Source organism: Heterodontus francisci, chromosome 11 (genome assembly GCF_036365525.1).
Source record: "Heterodontus francisci isolate sHetFra1 chromosome 11, sHetFra1.hap1, whole genome shotgun sequence".
In the NCBI taxonomy this organism is placed as follows: Eukaryota; Metazoa; Chordata; class Chondrichthyes; order Heterodontiformes; family Heterodontidae; genus Heterodontus; species Heterodontus francisci.
In genome coordinates this window covers 51,564,125-51,584,885 of record NC_090381.1, presented here as the reverse complement: position 1 = coordinate 51,584,885, position 20,761 = coordinate 51,564,125, and the positions used below count along the sequence as shown (strand labels likewise).

Below are 20,761 nucleotides of genomic sequence, written 5' to 3'. Positions count from 1 at the left end.
TGTACCTGGATAGGTTTTCCAGTTACAGGATTTGTTACACCTTTAGCTGCTATTATCATTCCCAAGCTAAAATTTGCTACTCGCTCAGCATGTGAAGACACTGGTACAGGAACTCCTCCGACCACCATGTAGGCATCTCCTATTGTTTCCACCTTTACAATTTGTAATAAAGATACATCATTAAAATATCACATTTTCAGGGGACTTGGGATTATATTACTGACGCTAAATTATAACTGTTTTGTCAATATTAATTAGTGGCAACTGTTTCTCTGTGACAACATGCATGTCAAGGTAATGTTAACTTTTTACTATACAGCATTACTCTTGTAGTTATATGAGTTAATAAAATACAACCTATTATGCCGTCCTGCACACTCATTGAATGAAGCAAATTGATACCTTATAAACATCATGGACTGTGGTTAGTCTGTCAAACTTCAGGTACATGGTATTGAGCATAACCACTATTTGAATTGGTTCACACTGGGCGCAGATACTGGTAAATGTCACAACATCACTGAACAGTATGGTGCACTCCTTAAATTCACCTAAAGCAGAAAAATTAATATCAATAACTATTTAACTAACTTGTGAAAATCATTGTTAATACTATTGATCTATTGAAACTTGTCAGTACTATTTATTGGAATTAAGAAAAATATGTAAATTTTTAAATTGTTATGAAGAGAACAGGAATATGTTTGAAACAGTTTCTTTAAGCATAGGGTTATTGATTCAAGGAATGATTGCTACAGGGCATAATTAAAGCAAAGAACATTATGAGAGTGATTTTCACATATAGGGCAGATCTTGAGGGCAGTGAACAGAGTGGTCACACTGCCCGTCAATGCCACCTGTGAAAGGCTCGAACCATCTTCATAGGCCTTATTTTAATTTGATTGGAGAACTGTCAGCACCCAATGTGGGTAATTTTAACTTTTAATTGGTGATAGCAAACTAGCTGTTCATTTTACACTTTGCCAGATTTCTCACACTTCACCCCATGAAACATCAAAATTACAATGGGGTCTTCAATTTAAATAGTTTAATGAGGCTCGTGTCTGTTTCAGACAGGAGTGCTGGCTATCCATTTCCAGGTCTGTTGGAAAATCAATAGGCCTTAGGCGGGTAGTGAGCTGTAGATTTTTTTTAAAAACTCCCTTTTCAACATGGACATGGCAGTGTTGGACATCGCTGTCATGATATTGTATGTTGTTGGTAATGTAGTTATAGTGCTCTGAATAAAGGTCTCGAGGTCTCTGGATGGCTGAACATTAACTCTTAATTTATTATTATGATATTATTATTGTTTATCTCTCGCGGGAGAGGATGATTGTCTTCTGTGAGTCCAAAGATGGCTGATGAGGCCGATTTGGGATCTACAGACGTTATGGCACGTAGGGCATTTGTTGTCATGTGCGATGTCTGGTCGTGTATTATTAATTTGGGTCATGGCTTGTTCTTTTCACTGCTTTTGCTTTTCCTCTTCATTTTGTTGTCGTTGGGTCTCAAAATGCTGGGATGCTTCCCACAGACTGTGTCTCCATCTGGTTTGGTCCATGGTGATGGTCTCCCAGGAGTTGATGTCAATGTTGTATTTCTTCATGTTGCCTTCCAGCACATCCTTGAAGTACTTCTTCTGTCCTCCTCTGGTGCATCTGCCCTGACTGAGCGGGGAGAAGAAGACCTACTTTGAGAGCTTGGTATCTGACATCCAAACTATATAACCAACCCAATGAAGCTGATGATGGATAATCATAGCCTTGATGCTTGTGGTGCCTGCTAGTGAGAGGACACTGATGTTGATGCGCCTGTCCTGCTACTTGATATGTAGGATCTTCTACAGGCAGCATTGATGAAATGACTCCAGTGCTTTGAGGTGCCTCCTATTTGTTGTCCATGTTTCAGCCCCATACTGCAAAGTAGGGATCATGACCGCATATAGACTATGAGCTTGTTTTCAGTTTTGATGTCGCAATCTTCAAACAGCTCGCCAACTACAAGAAAAATATCACGAACAACATCAAACTCTCTACATAGCATTGTTTGACTTGACAAAGGCCTTTGATTGATTCTGTAAATCGTGAGGCACTTTGGAAGATTCTGTTGTAGTATGGATGTCCTCCAAAATCCGTCACCATCCTTCGCTTGCTTCATGATGATACGGGAGCAGTAATCCTTAGCAACGGATCCATTACAGACCCCTTTGAGATTAAGACAAGAGTTAAACAAGGTTGTGTCATTGCCCCCAACTCTTTTATCAATCTTCCTAGCAGCCATGCTCCATCTGACTGAGACAAGCTCCCTGCTGGAGTGCAGCTTATTTATTGAATGAATGGTAAACTATTTAATCTCAGGCAACTCCAATCAAAAGCTAAGACCACCCCGACTTCAGTCATTGGACTCTTTATTTATATTTGCATTCTATTTACACTCTCCATTAGGATTTGTAGCTAGCACTTCTCATGGTACTTCTAGCTTCTTCCAAGCTTACTGCTCATGTGACTATTATGACATCATTACTACAGTGGGAGGGGTTACTCTCACTGTCTCAAACATTAACCCTTTCAGGCCCTTATACTGCAGGTAGTAAGGAGATGAAACTTTCCTCAAGTGTCTTTTAAGGGATTAATGGATAAACGTTTGAAGAAGAAGAGGATGCACAGCTATGAGGAGAGTTCAAAGCTATGGTATTAGTTTTGGCAAAATAAAAATAGAAAATATAAATGCTGGACATCTAGAAAAGAAACAGAAATTACTGGAAGTACACATAGACCAGTGAGCACCTGTAAAGAGAAAAAACCTTTCATGTATGAGGTAAGATCATGCTCCTGATGTGACAGGGCAGTTGCCTCCACAGTTGCTCATAGGGTGACTTCTCAAACCTGACCATACAATAAAGGATAAAAAGTTCTGTGTGGACAGACACTTTCTCCCAGCTAAGAAGAGTGGGGAAGTCAATTTTACATTAACACAAACCTTAAATTGGTAGAACAATACCACCTTATGGATGGAAGAGATGTAAACACCAGATAAGAAAATCAAATAATTTCGTAAAAGGTCAATATTACTTGAATTGAGGTACTGATACAATTAACAAAAATTGCCCTTTAGTAGTGAACATATAAAGCACCATTTCTGATGCATCTACCATTTACACACCACCTTTGGAATTGCTGTGAAATAGTTTCTGCTCCATCCTTCTAAAGATGGTGTGTAAATACAGTCGTGATTTCAGATTGCTTTAGACTGCAGACTGAGAAATGGAAGCCCCAGCAGTTGAACTTGTGGAACCCACAAACGATCTCAGATTACATTGTAAATGAGGGTGTTCACTGTAAAGGAAGATCATATCTAGAACTTTGCCAGCAAAGCAAGAAAATATTTTAGAATTGCCCACTGCTCCTAAGGATAATACAAAAGATCAATTTTAATTTCTCAAAATTTATTAAATGTGCAATTATGTTGTCACATCATCACACGCATGTCATGATGCAATAACATCAACAGTATTCATTTGAAACAGCAGTAAGATGGGATTTGGAGGAGTCAATAACTATTAACTTTTCAAATTTCATTGGTGATTTCTCCCAGTTTCTTTAAGTGTGAAAGGGCCATTAAAGAAAAACAGCACTAATATTGCATGTAGCTGAACCTCAGTAGCTGAATATTGGTTGTACTGGACAGTAAATGCTCAAATAAATTGGCCATTATAAATTGTCACTAGTATAGGTAGGTGGTAGGGAAATATAGGGACAGGTGGGGATGTTTGGTAGGAATATGGGATTAGTATAAATGGGTGGTTGATGTTCGGCACAGACTTGGTGGGCCAAAGGGCCTGTTTCAGTGCTGTATCTCTAATCTAAAAAAAAAAAAATGTTATTCCTTCTGAAGAATGTTGTATGGGAGCATGCTGCAATATTTATCCACTCTTCATTATCTCAAGTATCCTTCTATTTTCATTTTTGAGCTTTAACTTTGACAATGAATCAATCCTCAATAGTCAATGTGTTTATACAATATTAATATAAATGATTTTAAACCCATTCACCTGCCTCAACTTTTTTGCCTTCTTTGAGCTGGTTAGCCACATGCTTTGGTAGCATTGCATACAGCAATGCTTCTGTCTTCTTCTTTTCTTCCTCTAAATGTTTGGACAGAATTCTCAGTTCTTCTTTCTTTCTTTCAAGCTGATTGGATAATTCCATCTCAGCAAGTCTCTGCTGATTCAGAAGAATAAGATCCCTGGTAACATCATGAGAGGCGATATCTGAAATGTGCATGTGCCTTTCTTCAAGCTCATGCAAGCTACGTAGAAGAGGAGAGCATAGGTACAACATGCATTGTAAATATTCCATCCACACCATTTGACCTGAAGGAAGATGAAAATCATTGTGAGAAGCACTTATTAAATGCCCCTGCAACAATAATACTTTGGAAACCATCACAACATTCCTTGTCTTAATCTGACTTTAGTACATCTCTACCAAATACATTAGTATATTAACTTCTACTAAATCTCACCCCCCCCCCTTAGAAATTGCTGAGATTTTCCTCTTCGTTAGCTATTGTGTAGTAAGTGCAACAAATCTGTCCATTTGATGATCATTCTGCTGATCCTAGGAATTTTTCAGAGTCAGTCTAATTTACAAATTTTTGCAAGCTCCCAATGGAGATTTCATCTACACAAAGACAATGACCTGGGTTGAGAACGGAAAAACCTTAAAGAGCTGTTAGAGCCAGTGTAACATTCCAATCAGAGAGTGTGAATCATTCACCTGGTAATTGACTCAACTTCTTAGAGTGGACTATTGAATTTTACTAGCACCAGCATATCTATGATGGTAACGACAGAAAATGTGACTTTTGATGTGACTCTATCATTAATGCTTTATTTGGTTATGGCACCCCTTACTAGGCAGAAGGTCCAGTGAAAGTGAGAATGGAAGATCACTATTTGGCCAGAGACTCAGTGGGATACATCCCTATCCAATTTCCTGTCTCTGCCTGACCTACTTTTCTAGTGTAGCTCAAGAATAAAATTTTCCAAATCTCAAACGAGAATGCAATGGAACTGCGCTTCAGGTTTAAATCTTATTTAAATTCTGTATAAAATGTTTGAATATAGATGTAAATACATATGGTGTGCGTAAGTCTAGAAAGGGAATGATCATAAATATTCTTTTTATTTCTTTTTTCTTTTCTTTTGGGCCTCCTTATCTCGAGAGACAATGGATACGCGCCTGGAGGTGGTCAGTGGTTTGTGAAGCAGCGCCTGGAGTGGCTATAAAGGCCAATTCTGGAGTGACAGGCTCTTCCACAGGTGCTGCAGAGAAATTTGTTTGTTGGGGCTGTTGCACAGTTGGCTCTCCCCTTGCGCCTCTGTCTTTTTTCCTGCCAACTACTAAGTCTCTTCGACTCGCCACAATTTAGCCCTGTCTTTATGGCTGCCCGCCAGCTCTGGCGAATGCTGGCAACTGACTCCCACGACTTGTGATCAATGTCACACGATTTCATGTCGCGTTTGCAGACGTCTTTATAACAGAGACATGGACGGCCGGTGGGTCTGATACCAGTGGCGAGCTCGCTGTACAATGTGTCTTTGGGGATCCTGCCATCTTCCATGCGGCTCACATGGCCAAGCCATCTCAAGCGCCGCTGACTCAGTAGTGTGTATAAGCTGGGGGTGTTGGCCGCTTCAAGGACTTCTGTGTTGGAGATATAGTCCTGCCACCTGATGCCAAGTATTCTCCGAAGGCAGCGAAGATGGAATGAATTGAGACGTCGCTCTTGGCTGGCATACGTTGTCCAGGCCTCGCTGCCGTAGAGCAAGGTACTGAGGACACAGGCCTGATACACTCGGACTTTTGTGTTCCGTGTCAGTGCGCCATTTTCCCACACTCTCTTGGCCAGTCTGGACATAGCAGTGGAAGCCTTACCCATGCGCTTGTTGATTTCTGCATCTAGAGACAGGTTACTGGTGATAGTTGAGCCTAGGTAGGTGAACTCTTGAACCACTTCCAGAGCGTGGTCGCCAATATTGATGGATGGAGCATTTCTGACATCCTGCCCCATGATGTTCGTTTTCTTGAGGCTGACGGTTAGGCCAAATTCATTGCAGGCAGACGCAAACCTGTCGATGAGACTCTGCAGGCATTCTTCAGTGTGAGATGTTAAAGCAGCATCGTCAGCAAAGAGGAGTTCTCTGATGAGGACTTTCCGTACTTTGGACTTCGCTCTTAGACGGGCAAGGTTGAACAACCTGCCCCCTGATCTTGTGTGGAGGAAAATTCCTTCTTCAGAGGATTTGAACGCATGTGAAAGCAGCAGGGAGAAGAAAATCCCAAAAAGTGTGGGTGCGAGAACACAGCCCTGTTTCACACCACTCAGGATAGGAAAGGGCTCTGATGAGGAGCCACCATGTTGAATTGTGCCTTTCATATTGTCATGGAATGAGGTGATGATACTTAGTAGCTTTGGTGGACATCCGATCTTTTCTAGTAGTCTGAAGAGACCACGTCTGCTGACGAGGTCAAAGGCTTTGGTGAGATCAATGAAAGCAATGTAGAGGGGCATCTGTTGTTCACGGCATTTCTCCTGTATCTGATGAAGGGAGAACAGCATGTCAATAGTCGATCTCTCTGCACGAAAGCCACACTGTGCCTCAGGGTAGACGCGCTCGGCCAGCTTCTGGAGCCTGTTCAGAGCGACTCGAGCAAAGACTTTCCCCACTATGCTGAGCAGGGAGATTCCACGGTAGTTGTTGCAGTCACCGCGGTCACCTTTGTTTTTATAGAGGGTGATGATGTTGGCATCGCGCATGTCCTGGGGTACTGCTCCCTCGTCCCAGCACAGGCATAGCAGTTCATGTAGTGCTGAGAGTATAGCAGGCTTGGCACTCTTGATTATTTCAGGGGTAATGCTGTCCTTCCCAGGGGCTTTTCCGCTGGCTAGGGAATCAATGGCATCACTGAGTTCCGATTTGGTTGGCTGTATGTCCAGCTCATCCATGACTGGTAGAGGCTGGGCTGCATTGAGGGCAGTCTCAGTGATTAATTCACATTTAAATGATTATGATGGTCATTGTGAAAACTTTACTCTGCTGTTGTTTCAGATTTGCAATGTACTTTAACTGGTCATTAGTTTTTCTCTCCTGATTGCTTAATAATGTAAAAATTCTTTATAAAATAATAACACTTCTCAAAATATTGAGTTTGAAGCAAAGCACTCTAAACTTAAGCATATTGGAGCTTCAATTAGTGAACTTTACTGCTTTCGTTGTGCCATAAAGTGTATCCCATAACACTGTTTCAGAATCTTCTGATTTGTTCATACATATTAACAACTTGCATTTATATGACACCTTTAATATAAAGAGATGTCCCGAGACCCTTCACAAACAGATGGAAGGAAAACAGATGTCAAGACAGGAACGGAGAAATAGAAGAGATGGATCTTGAAGAATTTTTGAAAGGTGAAAAGAGAGATTGAGATTGCTGAGGCAGAAAATTCTAAAGACAAGGACCCAGGCAATTGAAGGATCTGCCACAATGGTGGGACAAAGGGAGGGGATCAAATGAGAAGGGGGAGTTAGAGGAATACAGGCTGCAAAATGCAGCGTAGATTCCAAAATAGTGTCCCGCTGCGCATGTACACCTATGGTGCGCCCTTCGCCAGATGCCAATTTGTCTAGGTCTATCTTAGAAGGTTCCTCAAATGAGGCCATATGGGTAGAACTTAAGAACAAAAGGGGGACAATCACTTGGCTGGGCAGTGATGTACTGGCCTCCGAACAGTCAGGGAGAGATAGAGGAACAGATATGTAGGCAAACCTCAGAGAGGTGTAAAAATAATAGGGTAATAACAGTAGGGGATTTCAACTTACCGAATATCAACTGGGATAGTCTTAGTGCAAAAGGCTGAAAGGGGGAGGAATTCTTAAAATGCATACAGGAGAGCTTTTTTAGCCAGTACGTAGAACGTCCTACAAGAGAAGGGGCAGTACTGGACCTAATCCTAGGGAATGAAGCTGGACAAGTGGTAGAAGTATCAGTGGGAGAGCATTTCAAGGATAGTGACCATAACTCTGTAAGATTTAAGGTAGTTATGGAAAAGGACAAAGACAGGCCAGAAATAAAGGTACTGAATTGGGGGAAGGCCGATTTCAATTTGATAAATCAGGATCTGGCCAAAGTGGACTGGGAGCAGCTACTTGTAGGAAAGTCTACATCAGGCCAGTGGGAGGCATTCAAAGAGGAAACAGTGAGAGTTCAGAGCCAACATGTACCCTTTAAGGTGAAGGGTAGGACCAACAAGTCCAGGGAACCATGGATGTCAAGGGATATAGAGGACTGGATCATAAAAAAAGAGGCTTATGGCAGATTTGGAGCACTGAAAACAGCGGAGGCATTAGAGGAGTATAGAAAGTGTAGGGGGGGGGGCACTTAAAAAAGTAATTAGGAGAGCGAAGAGGGGACATGAAAAAACATTGGCAGTCAATATAAAGGAAAATCCTAAGGCATTTTATAAATATATTAGGGGCAAGAGGATAACCAGGGAAAGAGTAGAGCCCATTAGGGACCAAAGTGGCAATCTGTGTGTGGAGCCAGAGGACATAGGTGAGGTTTCATCTGTTTTCACTGTGGAGAACAACAATATAGGTGTAGAGATCAGGGAGGGGGATTGCGATATACTTGAACATATTAACATTGAAAGGGAGGAGGTATTAGATGCTTTAGCGGGCTTAAAAGTGGATAAATCCCCAGGCCCAGATGAGATGTATCCTAGGTTGTTGTGTGAGGCAAGGGAGGCGATAGCAGGGGCACTGACACAAATTTTCAGATCCTCTCTGGCCACAGCAGAGGTACCAGAGGACTGGAGGACAGCAAATGTGGTACCATTGTTCAAGAAGGGTAGCAAGGATAGATCAGGTAATTACAGGCCAGTGAGTCTAACATCAGTGGTTGGGAAACCATTAGAAAAAATTCTGAGGGACAGGATTAATCTCTACTTGGAGAGGCAGGGAATAATCAGGGATAGTCAGCACGGCTTTGTCAAGGGGAGATCGTGTCTAACTAACTTGATTGAATTTTTCGAGGAGGTGACTAGATGTGTAATGAGAGTAAAGCAGTTCATGTAGTCAACATGGACTTCAGAAAGGCTTCTGATAAGGCCCCACATGGGAGATTGGTTAAGAAGGTAAGAGCCCATGGGATCCAGGGTAATTTGGCAAATTGGATCCAAAATTGGCTTGGTGGCAGGAAACAGAGGGTGATGTTTAGTTTAGAGATACAGCACTGAAACAGGCCCTTCGGCCCACCGAGTCTGTGCTGACCATCAACCACCCATTTATACTAATCCTACACTCATTCCATATTCCTACCACATCCCCACCTGTCCCTATATTTTCCTTAACACCTACCTACACTAGGGGCAATTTCTAATGGCCAATTTACCTATCAACCTGCAAGTCTTTGGCATGTGGGAGGAAACCAGAGCACCCGGAGGAAACCCACGCAGACACAGGGAGAACTTGCAAACTCCACACAGGCAGTACCCGGAATTGAACCCGGGTCGCTGGAGCTGTAAGGCTGCGGTGCTAACCACTGCGCCGCGGGTTGTCGAGGGTTGTTTTTACGATTGGAAGCCTGTGACCAGTGGTGTACCACAGGGATCGGTGCTGGGACCCTTGCTGTTTGTAGTGTACATTAATAATTTAGACATGAATATAGGAGGTATGATAAGTAAGTTCGCAGATGACACAAAAAATGGTGGTGTCGTAAATAGTGAGGAGGAAAGCCTTAGATTACAGGATGATATAGATGGGCTGGTAAGATGGACGGAGCAGTGACAAATGGAATTTAATCCTGAGAAGTCCGAGGTGATGCATTTTGGGAGGACTAACAAGGCACGGGAATATTCAATGGATGGTAGGACCCTAGGAAGTACAGAGTGTCAGAGGGAGCTTGGTGCACTTGTCCATAGATCACTGAAGGCAGCAGCATAGGTAGATAAGGTGGTTAGGAAGGCATATGGGTTACTTACCTTTATTAGCTGAGGCATAAAATATAAGAGCAGGGAGGTTATGATGGAGCTGTATAAAATGCTAGTTAGGCCACAGCTGGAGTACTGTGTACAGTTCTGGGCACCACACGATAGGAAGGATGTGATTGCACTGGAGAGGTTGCAGAGGAGATTCACCAGGATGTTGCCTGGGCTGGAGAATTTCAGCTATGAAGAGAGACTGAATAGGCTAGGGTTGTTTTCCTTAGAACAGAGATGGATGAGGGGGGACATGATTGAGGTATACAAAATTATGAGGGGCATTGATAGGATAGGAAGAGACTTTTTCCCTTAGCAGAGGGGTCAATAACCAGGGGGCATAGATTTAAGATAAGGGGCTGGAGGTTTAGAGGGGATTTGAGGAAAAGAATTTTCACCCAGAGGGTGGTTGGAATCTGGAATACTCTGCCTGAAGATGTGGTAGAGGCAGGAACCCTCACAACATTTAAGAAGTATTTAGATGAGCACTTGAAACGCTATAGCACACAAGGCTACGGACCAAGTGCTGGAAAGTGGGATTAGAATATTTAGGTGTTTGATGGCCGGCACAGACACGATGGGCCGAAGGGCCTGTTTTTATGCTCTATGACGGGCAGGCAGATTGTGCATCAGTCAGCGAGCAATGCTCATTCGACAGCAGCTCTGCCATTTTCAACAATGTCACTCCAGCTAATGCCCTCTGTTAAACATGCACAGATGGACATGCTTTAAGCAGCAGGAAGACTCCCTCACCCCACCATCAGTGCTATTTTAAGGGATCAACAACTACTGATTAATTTCTATTGCCTCTGTGTGAGATTTTCAAAGTGCTTGGTGATTTCCAGAGTTGTTGAAAGTTGGTGTTTGACAGAGAGTGGTGCTGTATCTGGATGGGTTCTGACTTCAAGGCTTCTGGTCAGACCACTTGTTTCCAGTCATGGCCTGCAGCATGAGAGGGAGATTGATGAGAGGCAGCATAGAAGAGGGAGGGGGAGGGGGGGGAGAAGGGTTCTTAGCAGGAGCCTTTATCCACCCACGGTCTTCCAGGAGCATTTAATTTACCTCAACCTAAGCCAAGAACAGTGGGCGTGTTGTCTCAGTTTAACAAAGGAGGTGCTCATGAAAATCTGCCACTACTTGCAGGCAGACCTGCAGCCTCAGAGCAGGGCAAGGACAGCACTGCCAGTGGCTGTGAAGGTGACCGTGGCCATGAATTATTTTGCATCAGGATTCTTCGAGGCTGCAGCAGGCGACATCTCTAACAATTCCCAGTTGGCTGTTCAATGCTGCATCAGACAGGTTATCGACCCTCTTTATGCCAGGAGAGGGGAGTACATGGTGTACTCTCTGACTAAGGAGAAGCAGGCGAAGTGTGCATATGGCTTTGCCAGGATAGCAGGTTTCCTCATTGTGCAGGGTGCCATTGACTGTGCACACATTGCTTTGCGAGTACCACATTTAAATGCAGAGATGTACCGCAACCGCAAAGTGTTCCACTTCTTGAATGTGCTGCTGGTGTGTGCCCATGCTCAGTACATCATGTAGCTGAAGGTTCATTATCCTGGCAACAGACATATTGCCTTTATTCTGCACCAGTCCATTATTCCCTCAGTATTTGAACCATCATATCAGACCAGAGGGTGGCTGCTGGACAACAAGGGCTATCTGCTAAATAGATGGCTCATGACACCAGTGTGCAAACCCAACCACAAGTGGCCATATGCATACAATGACAGCCATGCTGTCATATGAAACATCATAGAGCTGACGATTGAGGTACTCAAGAACAGTTCCGATGCTTGGATTGCTCTGGAGGAGCCCTGCAGTACTCATGGGAGCATGTCCCAATTCGTGGTGGTCTGCTGTATCCTGAACAACTATGTCATTATGAGGAAACAGCCTTTACCACCAGGGCAAGAAGCTCAGGAACAGGAGGAGGATGAGGAGGAGGTGGAACGAAGGAAGGAGGCAACCAACAAATCCCCTTTCTGGCTTGGCTGTCCATGATTACTTCATCATTACACAACCCCACATCTGCACTGTACAATAACCACACACCTTACCCTTCCTCAGCCACTGACCATCATACCATCCTCTTGGTCACAATGCTGAAATAAAAACTTAAATAAAATAAAACAACCACTCCAAACCAGCTTTATCAAACAATCCAATATTCCCTACAAAAAACAACTAATCACGCTTGTGGGTTCCCTTCATGCTTGTCTTGCAAGTGCCTTTGCCTGGTCTAGTGTTCCTATGGGGTGGAATCTTATTGAGCCCGAGGCGGCTTTGACAGTGGGACGGAGAGGAAGGTAGGACAGGAGGGCGTCGGGTCGGCTGGCCGAGGAGTTCCGCCTCCTGGCCGATCTTGCCAGAGGTGGGGTTGAAGTGGCAAGGGCTGCCTGCCCAGCTGCAATGGGCAGCCAATTTGAATATGTAAGTGCCCACTTGTGGGCAGATTGGGAACACCACCGGGATCTTACTGGTGACAGATAGACCTCCTGCTGAGGCCAAAGCCCGGCAGGTGCTTGGCAGCGGCTTTCTGGCGGCTGGCCAAGGGGCCTGAGAACCCTCCTTTACTTACCCCCCCAACAGAGCCGTAGGAATCAGTGGGCTACAGTTGCAGCCACAGGCCATCTTGAGAAGGGGTTTCCCATCAATTTTATAAAAGTCCAAACCTCTTCAGAGGGTGCCTCACTCTCTAGGCGCCCTTGTGATCCCCCACCTACAGCTGCAGTGCCATCCTCTGCCAGTGGGGCAGCTGTCCTTGCTCAGGAACCTGCCTGCTGTCCTTAATTGGATGGTAGAGGTGGAGGTGGTCAATTATGAGGCCTCCTCCCATAAGATCCCTCTGGCGGGTATGCTGCCAGCGTGCGGGTTTGGGACCCAAAATGGTCCCACCTAGCGATTATTTTTAAAGTGAGTAAAATTCCACCTAAGCAGTACTAGCTCAGTGGCAGCAGTATGGCTGGTGGAAGGCTGCAGACATTCATTGGGGTATACTACAGATGGCCATGAGCAGCTCTGGACCTAGAAGGCCCACTTTGGACTGTACCATCCCAGCATGGGTGGCAGCAGTCTGGGCTGGCTGGCTAACAGGCAACAGCAAGGGCAGTGGTAGTAATGGGGGGACGAATGCTGTCATCTTGCGAAAGGACAGCAGATTCATGCTCCACCGACAGTCACCCAGAGTGGCACCTCAGCAATTCTAGTAATATGTTGGAGGATAGATTGCTGGATTGCTGTGAGAACCTGCAAGCCCCTTTGAGCATTGGTATCTATAACCATGATGGCAGCAGTCTGAGCCTGCATGACAACAAACTGCACTTGCCTGGGAACAAACTGAGATTTCGTAACCTCAGTCTAAACTGCCAGAGCAGCACTCAGACGTTGGGTGGCCATTTATTTTTTGATGTAATGGAAACTGAGACATCAGCCAACAGATGCTGCATCATGGTTAGGTCCACAAATGTTCCTGTGGAGTTTGACACAACTTCCACGCTGGCAAGAATGGGCTCCAAGCTCAGTACAAAGCCCTTTGCCAAGTTGGTGCAGGACTCCTCCATGCTCCTTGACAATGAAATGCACGAAGGATTTTCTGTATGCTGCTCCATAGAAGTCCTCATCTGAGTCCTTTGCAGCAGAACTCTTGTGCGATCTTGCCCTCTGGGGAGCTGGCACCTGTGCTAACTTTTTGCCCTGTCCTAGCTGCAGCCACTTCTGCCCATTGACTCACCACATACAGATCCCTGCAGCTGGCAGTGTGTTCAAGCTGAGAGATGACGGTCTGAGGTTTGCAGCAGTGCTAAGTGTGTGAGGGTGAGATAAAGCTGTGAATGTTAGTTATGAGTCATGCCTGATAGAGAATGTTGGTAGGTGAGTGAAGGAAGGGTGGTGAATGAAGCAGTGTGTGAGGTGAGTGGATCATTTGTAAGAATATGGTATTGGAAGGCGCATTCCATTCGGTGACCTTGACCACACGTGTGAGGTCATTAACCTTCTTTCTGCGCTGCATCCGGGTCCTTGGGGCTAGACTGTTTGACACTGACAGCCTTCTCGGTGTTTGTCTGGAGGTCTCCTGGCCTCTGGGTAGAGGACCTCTCTCTTCTTGCCCACCTCCTGCACCAAGACCTCCATTAGTGCATTTGAGAATACTGGAGCACACCCTCTGCCCTATTGTGCCATTTTCACTCTTCTTTCTGCTCAGTCGCCCTTTCCCAGATAGTTACAGCACCTATTGCAGCCAGAATGTACTTCTCCTTTAAGAGGTGCAGGCTGGCTTTAAGTAGTGCATGCTATTTTTAAGTGGTGCTAGCCTTGCACGAGCTTGGGCCCCCTGCTGATGTGTGCAGCCACTCAGCAGCCCGCTTAGTGCTGTGCTAAATGCTGCCATTCAAATTAGCAGGCAGCATGAAGTGTGGACGCTGCCTGGATCGCAATGAACGGGCATGGGTTAATTGCACGTTGCAAACTACGCGCCCATTTTCGAGCCTTATCTAGTTTTCCCCTTATTGTGTTTAGAAGAGGATACAAGGCTAGAGGAGATTGTAGTGATATGGTGGTGGAAGGCAATGGAGGAATTTATGAGCAAGGATTTTGAATTTAACACATTAGATCAGGAGGCCATATAACCAGCAAAGAGCAAGGGAGATGGACAGGTGGGACAGGGTGCAGGACAGGTTATGTGCAGCATTATTTGGGACTAGTTGGAAGGCATTGGATGGGGAGCCAACTAGGAAAGTGCTACAATAATTGAGTCTGATGTCACAAAAGCATAAGTGTTTCAGGTTTCAGTGGTGGAATGGCTGAGGTAAGGGTGGAGGCAGGCAACGTTTTATGGGTGGCCATAAGTGGTCTTGATGATGGATAGGATGTGAGGTTTAAAGCTTGGCTCGAAATTGAACAGGGTGCAAAGATTATGGGCAGTCTGGATCAGCCTGAGATCATGGCTGGGGGAGGGGTTTGTGACAGAGATCGAAAACTATGGCTTTGGTCTTCTTGATGTTGTGCTTGAGGAAGATGACTCATCCAATTTTTGATGCCAAATAAGCAGTCTGATGGCATGGAGGCAAACATTGAGAGGATAAATGGAGTTGTGTATTATTAGCTTAAATAAAGAACTGATGTTGTTTTTCCATGTTAGGTGTATAATATCTAATGTATTTGACTTTTCAGGGAGTTTTTTGTTTCATATTTTTTGATTTAAAGTTAGTGAGCCTTTAAAAAATGCATTGCACAGAATTATGGTAAATGCCCTTTTTCTTTTGTTCTTCCTATTTGGTTGTTTTTTAAAAATATTTTTAAGTTATATTAGGATACTGGTTCAGAAGGGATGTGGAATTCACTGTGCAGGACTGCTGAATTTATGCATGTACACAGCTGATGCTCAATGTCATGGATTTATAACTAACTCTTTGAATGCGAATTCAATTTTGTTCTCTTTTCTGGGTCTCCATAGCTCCTTGAAACCACTTCCCTGATGAGATCATTAACACTAATTCAACAAAATAAAAGAATCAAACAATAACCTTAGTTTTAATTATTCATAACTATCTATAAAAGAAGCTTCTTTTTGGCAATTGGTTTGAAATTCCATTGGGTGGAGTAATTGCTGTTGGAGCATTGGCTGTATTTGGATAGGTAAGAACAGAATTGTGCAAGCTGGACAATGGAAGAAATAATATTGTTACAGTGAATGTTTGCAATTCCAGACTTTTTCCTATTATTTTTGTACTGCAACCTATATTTCACTTTTGATATATATATACACCCCATTTCAGAAGTTGCCTCATTTCTAACACACCTCTTAGTTCCAGCATTGGACGATGCTTCCATGATTCTGGCATCATTTCCCGTTTTGTTCTTAACACAAATTGGCTATTAATGAATTTCCGCACACTTGATATTTTGAATGTTACTTCCGGGTGAACAATGGTGAAATATTCGTCAAGTCGGATGTCCATTGTCTGAAGACCTGGGACTATCTTCTGTATATTTATCCCTGCTTGTTTTACCCTAAGCTTAAAAGACCAAGACCAAGTGTTGAGCACAAAACATTTCAGTAATCAACATTTTCCCAATAAATAAAGTGAATCATCTGCTTGCAATGCACAATATTGGGAGCCAAGACATTTTCTGTTGTTGAATTATATGGGGTTGATAATTGTTACCTTTTGGAAAGCTTTTCATCTGCTTTCAAACCAGACGCAGCATTAATTTTTGAGCAAGACTATACTTACACTACATGTTTAGTATTAGTATGTGGTGGTTCCTGATTCACTCCATTATCAAACTAAGTCCTGGCTCCAGATTTAAATGTGTTTATACACATTTTGCCCAGAATTACAATTGAGGTATAAATACATCCTCAATTAAAATATCTAATTCCAATTTAAGGACTTAATTGTATATGATATTTTAAGGAAATGCATTGGCAGTAACTAATTAATCCAATTACAAGACAAGTGTGTTCTTGTGATACCGTATCTGCTATTTTTATATATGCAAATACAACTTTGTAATTCAAAATGGTTAAAAGTATCCAATTTGGAAAGCATGCAAAACTAGTTGTACATGATAATAGAACACTGATGAAGTAGGTGAATTAAATACATTTCAGTTAATAGGATAAGTACGTTCCTAATATTGATTCAGTTTTCTCCTGAGAAGGCTGGATTATAGGAATTTAGGAACAAGAGTAGGCTATTTAACCCCCAAACCTGGTCTACCATTCAATGACATCGTGACTGATCTACAACCCAACTCCATATACCCAGCCCTTTGCCCCATGAACCTTAATACCTATGGATAAGAAAAAGCTCTCAATTTCAAACTTAAAATTTACAATTGATTTAGCATTAATTGCCATTTGCAGAATAGAGTTCCAAACTTCTATCGCCCTTTGTGTGAACAAGTGCTTCTATGGGCTGGATTTTGGGGATAATCCTGAGGTCCCTACGTTGCTGCTGCCATTTGTGAAGTGAGCTACCGGGAGGAAGAAATCTTGAGGATACAGGCCAATTAACAACCGGCAGGCGTGGGCAGTGAGGAGATGCCACTGGAGGTGCTGGCACCGTAATTAAAGGGCTGCCTGTATCCGTTGAATATCACTGCTTTTTTGTTGAACTCTGCTGAATTGAATATCAATGCTTCATTGAACAACTGAGCTGCATTGAACAATACTGCTGCCTTCAATATCAACCACACTGAAGACCTGAGGAAGAAGGCATCTGAAGACATGGCAGAAGGAAGATCGCAGCTGGTTCCATAGTTCAGTGATGCCTCCCTGGAGGCAGGCTGGGAAAGGCAGGAGGTCCTCTTCCCCAGGATCGGTAGAAGACCAGCCTGCCTGACCAAGCAAGCCTGGATGAAGTTCGCTGAGGAGATCAGCAGTCATGGGTTCATCCATAGATCTGGTTGCACTGCCATTAGCAGTGTTTGTTCAGCCAAGCTGAGTGCTCCACACTCACTTCCCTTAGGGGCTTAAATGTGGCAACACGTAAGAGTGATTTGGTGGAGAGGGAATGCCCACCCAGTCGGTGGCAATGGGGTCAGGCAGCATGTCAGAGACATGGCTGTATCCCAGCAATGGGCACTCATGTGTCAATGTCATGTAGCAAGGTCCTCCAGAGTGGTTGCATGCAGGAGGTATTCGTGTGCCCCCATCATGGACAGCTAGGCTGCCACCAGCTTAGGCGTTGTACTTGTCTTGTTGGGTGACTGATATTATTCATCTTTGTGCCTGCAGGAAATAAGAGTGCATAACTCAGGGAAAAGGGCACAGACTGGTGGTGGGGTCCCCTTCTTAGCTACCCTGACACCGATAAGGCAGCATTGGAATTGGCAAGGCAGCACGGTGGCTGCTCCATTGCAGATGGTGAGACAGGAGTGCAGTCACAAGAGTGAGTAGCCTCATGGACGGGCACAAGGGAGCCTTTGGTGAGCATGAGGCAAAGTGCTCCTGTGACCTCCACTTGTTATGATCCTGTAGTTTTTTTTGGGAAGAATGCGGTGTGCCTTTAAGGCTGGAAAAAGAGCATTACTGCTTTAAGGCAACAAGCTTCATAGACTGAGTCAAAGAATGCATTCTTGTTGCCCCGGGATACAGCCACTTAGAGACTGTGATTCAAAGAGTACATTCTCGTTGCCATAGGATACAGCCACTCAGGACCAAAGATATATGAGATATACTATTGCTGATTGACATTTGAAACTAGTTGAAAAATTGGCTTTGATATACAGACAGACAGCTGGACCAGCATATACTGAAGGAAATGAGAGCTCTCTCTTGGTTTATTTAAATCCTATTTATTATACTGTCAGAATTCGGATGTCAAGCCAGAATAATTTCTTAAAAGGAAGTAACCAAATTCCTTTAACTACTGAACTGTAGTTGTTGAAATTCATCACTGGAAAAGAAGAGCATCAATTCAATTACTGAAATAGACTATGGACTGTTCTACTGATGAAGAACCTTTTTTCACCCCATCGGACGTCTGTGAAGACTTCAAGCAACCTTGGATTATTCCACATTGGAAGATTTCACTTTGGAAGCAGCGTAAATATGCAAGGACTCTAATTTCTTTCTATTTTAAATGTTGTTTATATCTTAGTAGTCTTTAAGAATGTAGTTTTTCTAATTAAACAGTTCATTTGTTGATTTAAAGCCACTTGGTTTGGTTAGCCTCATTTGGGGGTTAATAGATGGTACAATTTGGCTGGGTCTTTCTTTAATTTGGAAAGTTTAAAATTATATGTTAGATGATCTGTGGAGGGACAGGACTGAATCAATGGTGCGTTTCTTCCTGGGGGCTTTGACTTGAGCCATTGGTCGTAACACACTGGACACATGTATCTCCATAGTAGGAGCAGTTGGAAGGATGTGATGGGAAGTGCAAAACCCTTTAATCTAGCTTTTTTCTTACACAGGTCAGCAACAAGAGCAGACAGCTGCTGTGAGTGGTGGACAGCCATCACCTCTAAGGAGGAGGAGGGGACCTCAGAGGGTGCACCGTCACATCATTCCCCCGCATCGTCCACTAGCACAGATATTTTGTCATGTCGATAGGTATCCGTTCGCGGGGTCACAACCTGGTGTGCACACCACAGACACACTTGGGCAGCTGACGGAGGCTGTGACAGCTGAGGCCACTGACAGTCGGAGGAATGTACTGCCTGGGAGGGTGATAGAGATGGGTTGCCTCACATCCTTTAAAAAGTACCTGGATGAGCACTTGGCACGTCATAACATTCAAGGCTATGGGCCAAGTGCTGGCAGATGGGATTAGGTAGACAGGTCAGGTGTCTTTAATGCATCGATGCAGACTTGATGAGCCAAAGGGCCTCTTCTGCGCTGTATTATTCTGTGATTCTGTGAATGTGGCATGCCAAGTTGAAGCTGAGCCTGAGGCTGATAATGTGCTTCTGGAGTCGGCAGTAAGGTGGCAGATGTTGGAAATACAGTGTGAGATGCATGAAGATCTGGTGGAGATTCCAGAGAGTATGCACACCCTGGTTCAGACAGTGGAGGAGTACCTCCAGGATGTAAGTGCTGCCATTTCTCTCTCCTCTGCATATGTGGCTTCCTCCATCGAGAGATTGGCGACCCTCATGGAGACCCAGATGCAGCAGACCACTCAGTGGATGCTGGAGATGCGAGCAGACCTGCACACCATCATCGAGCCCATGAGCCTTTGCATCAATAGCTGGGTGCGAGGGAGACTTGGCATGTGGCTTTGCTGCCAGGTCTTCAGACTACGCAGGTCAGCAGGGAGGTACAAGTGTGCCTTGTAAGGGAGGAGGAGAGGCTGCCTTCTGCATCTGAGGGCTCCTCCTGGTGTGGGCAGCAGCTTCTCAAGCCCTCTGCGGGCTCATGTAGCCACAAAGACACAGCAGACTCCTGCACGTGTGCATGCCGGGGTCCTCCAGGCCTCAGACAGCCAGAGGACAGCCGCCACAGTAATCCCAAACCAGGGAGAAGATAGATCAGCAGCCTGCCTCCACCTCAGCTGACAGCGCAGGACAGCACCATGTAGGAGCACATGAAAGAGATTGAAGAAGAGCATGTAGCTGCACTCGGGGTTCACGGGTGGAAACATTGTTAAAGACTTACAGCTTCCTTCTGTTTTTTTTATGTGCTGTAAAGGTGTAGTGTGTTGTGGCAACATCTCATTCCATTACGTGCGGCCCTCTGGGACTTCAGGAGCACTCTGGCTCACCCCTAGGCCCGGCTTGGAGGGGCCAAACCATGTGCTTTTCCCATGCCGGAGATTGAGGTGTCACTGGGCGCAGAGCCATGGGATGTTAAATGAAGGAAACAGCAACAGTGCAGCAGAAAGGTGAAGCTTTATTGGAATGGAAGGATCAGGTAGCAAGGGTCATCTGAAACATGTCTGTATGTTAGTACATCCTGAGCCTCCCTTGTGTGTATGTCACTGCGTATTTCCTGTGGTCCCTGGGGTTCTTCATGATGCATCACCTGGTCAGCAGCTTCCTGCACACCCTCATCATTGTAGAAGGCATCGCATTCCACTAGATCCTCACTGTTCAACGCCTCCCCCCTCTGCAGCACCAGGTAGTGTAGAGCACAGTGGGACCACCATGATACATAAGAGCCTTGCTGCACATATTGAAGGGCATCACCGGATCGATCTAGACACCTGAATCACATCTTCAGGAGACCTACGGCCTGCTGGATAGTCTCTCGGGTTGCCCCGTG

At 44.4% G+C, this 20,761-nt stretch overlaps 1 protein-coding gene across 3 annotated transcripts in view; it reads right to left on the bottom strand.

The window, feature by feature from the left end:
- Window positions 1-20,761, bottom strand: part of LOC137374872 (guanylate cyclase soluble subunit beta-2-like) — a 64,809-nt gene that overhangs the window by 9,058 nt on the left and 34,990 nt on the right. For all 3 annotated transcript variants that reach the window (XM_068041439.1, XM_068041440.1, XM_068041441.1), the window contains 4 exons: window positions 15,848-16,064; window positions 4,055-4,375; window positions 403-551; window positions 6-152 (listed from right to left, as the gene is read on the bottom strand). In XM_068041439.1, coding sequence (XP_067897540.1) covers window positions 6-152; window positions 403-551; window positions 4,055-4,375; window positions 15,848-16,064 — 834 coding nt within the window. The remainder of the gene's footprint in view (window positions 1-5; window positions 153-402; window positions 552-4,054; window positions 4,376-15,847; window positions 16,065-20,761) is intronic.